Genomic DNA, 2,500 nt, shown 5'->3' with positions numbered 1-2,500 from the left:
CCAGTGCACACAACACACACACAAACTCCATTAATCGTACCAGCAGATGTGCATGCACACACACATACATACACACACACACACACACAGTTCTAATCCATGTCATCTCTGAGTGGTTTGAGGGGAAGATGCACACACATGGTCCCTACACACATAATTACAATGCCAAAAACACTCCCACATAGGCCTCGCATAGACCTGAGGACATTTGGGTATGTGTGTTTGTGTGTGTGTGTGTGTGTGTGTGTGTGTGTGTGTGTGTGTGTGTGTGTGTGTGTGTGTGTGTGAAACTCCAACTGTGCGGAAAAAAAGAGAACCAAATGTCCAGAAGGATGTCTTTTTGACTCAAAACCCTGAGTAGTCTACAACACCACTTGAGAGCTGAAAGCCCAGATGACCTGCTTGACTTAAGGTCACAGCCCGATCCCTGACGTGACATCGGGTCAGCCCCTTTCCACTTCAAACACAAACAGCAGCCTCCGCCAGAGAGAGAGAGAGAGAAAAAAAAAACAGCTCCGATTTCCTCCGCCGATAATATCCCTTCTTCAAACAGCTTGGGCGTGACCAACCGAAAACCACTTCCTGACAGCTTCTAGAAGATTCTACGACTCTTACCAACGCCAACCCCCCTCCCCACAATCACTCACACACACACACACACACACCTGCATCTCCACACAGCTGTGCAGTTCCAGTCACACGGCAGCACTAAACAGACCGTGCCATCATCACTACTCTGGGCTATAACAGCAGGGCTAATACGGACTTATGAACGGAAGCAGCAAACCCTGCTGGCTGCTCCCAGCCGTCAAAACAGGCTGCTGCATCACACCGAGTGTGTCGAGGAACTCTATCTGCATGGTATTGATGCATCATTTATAAGACACGGGGATTCCCTGGCACACTTTCACTGCATTCCTCCCCAGGGCACAGACGCACACACTCACGCACACATATTCAACATCATATCAAACGGATGCGCTGTTTTTACCTAATCTCTTCTCTGATCTCGGCTAGGCCTCCTCGGCTTCTCCACTGAAGCCTGAATGAAATGATTTAATTTAAGTGAATTGAATTGTGTGTTGGGAGGGCGCCGTTAACAAAGAGTTACGGCTCATGGTGCTGTGCGTAGACCACGGGATCAGCTGACAAACAACGAGCCAAAGACAAACTAAAACAAAAACACAGTTCCTAAAATAAAAAAAAGTGCTTATTCTGGGCAGCAACACAATCTTCAGAGACCGGAACTGATCTGAGAGCTGAGCTAGGGATAGGCTGCGCTTCTGTTCTGTCTGTGCATCTCTGTTCCATCTCTGCAGCAGGCCTGAAAGAGACCCAGCACATCAGAGGCCCAGTGAGGCTGGGCAGCGGAGGCCTGCTCCTCTAGTCTGCTCTGGCTGGAGGAGGCTGCAGCCCCCTTGGGGGGGGGGGCACCTCAGATGTCCCCCTCTCAGAGGCTGGAGACGCGCTCAGGAGCCATGGGGCGACAGAGGGGCTGAGATAACTAGAATGGCACTGGAAACGCAACTCAGAGAAACAGAGAGAGGAGAGAGGGAGAAAAAAGAAAGTAGAGAGAGAGAGAGAAAGAGAGAGAGAGAGAGCTGAAATGATTCATGGTGCTCATTAAAACTGATTGTGATGTCACGTTGAGTGAGTGGGAGGGAGGTCAGAATAAACAGAGAGAGAGAGAGGAGGGGAAAGAGAGGAGAGAGAGCAAGAGAGAGAGAGAGAGAGAGAGAGAGAGAGAGAGAGAGAGAGAGAGAGAGAGAGAGAGAGAGAGAGAGAGAGAGAGAGAGCAGTCTGAGAGCCAAAGGGCTGCCACCGTGCTGGTATACTATCCACATGGGAACGCTTCAGTAACCTGGGTTCTGCTTTCAAAACATCATCTGACACATGAAAACTTGACAACACACACACACACACACACACACACACACACACACACACACACACACACGGCTTACCTGTGCATAGTCCCTCTCCAGGATGGACTTCTTTTGACTGTAGGTCCTGTGGAGAAAAGAGACACACAAAATAAGATAGAAGGCAGGAGAGCAAAGCCCTCATGAACACAGGACACAGAGACTCTCCCTCTCTCAGACGTGAGGTGGCCGCACAAACATGTCCCTACCATCGTCCACTGTGACAAAATAGCACACCCGCTCCTTAGCCGTGGGGTACAGAATAATGATTTGGAGAGAGCGAGAACATCAACTTTCTACATTTCGCTTTCTGCAACCTTTATTACTCAAGGTACTGTTTGTCTTACACACACACACACACACACACACACACACACACACACACACACACACACACACACACACACACACACACACACACACACACACACACACACACACACACACACACACACACACACACAGTCACACACACACACACACACACAGTCACACACACACAATCCAGTGCCAGGTATGATTTTCAAACTAATCTTCAAAATGGTGACATTAAAAGGGAATCAAATTCTTTTTGTCTC

At 49.0% G+C, this 2,500-nt stretch overlaps 1 protein-coding gene across 2 annotated transcripts in view; it reads right to left on the bottom strand.

The window, feature by feature from the left end:
* LOC134099885 (F-BAR and double SH3 domains protein 2-like) overlaps positions 1–2,500 on the bottom strand; it is a 62,992-nt gene that overhangs the window by 48,324 nt on the left and 12,168 nt on the right. For both annotated transcript variants that reach the window (XM_062552909.1, XM_062552910.1), the window contains exon 3: positions 1,965–2,010. In XM_062552909.1, the coding sequence (XP_062408893.1) occupies positions 1,965–2,010 (46 nt within the window). The remainder of the gene's footprint in view (positions 1–1,964; positions 2,011–2,500) is intronic.

Source organism: Sardina pilchardus, chromosome 13, assembly GCF_963854185.1.
Source record: "Sardina pilchardus chromosome 13, fSarPil1.1, whole genome shotgun sequence".
In the NCBI taxonomy this organism is placed as follows: domain Eukaryota; kingdom Metazoa; phylum Chordata; class Actinopteri; order Clupeiformes; family Clupeidae; genus Sardina; species Sardina pilchardus.
The sequence above is the reverse complement of the archived record's forward strand: the minus strand, read 5'-3'. Positions and strand labels throughout refer to the sequence as shown.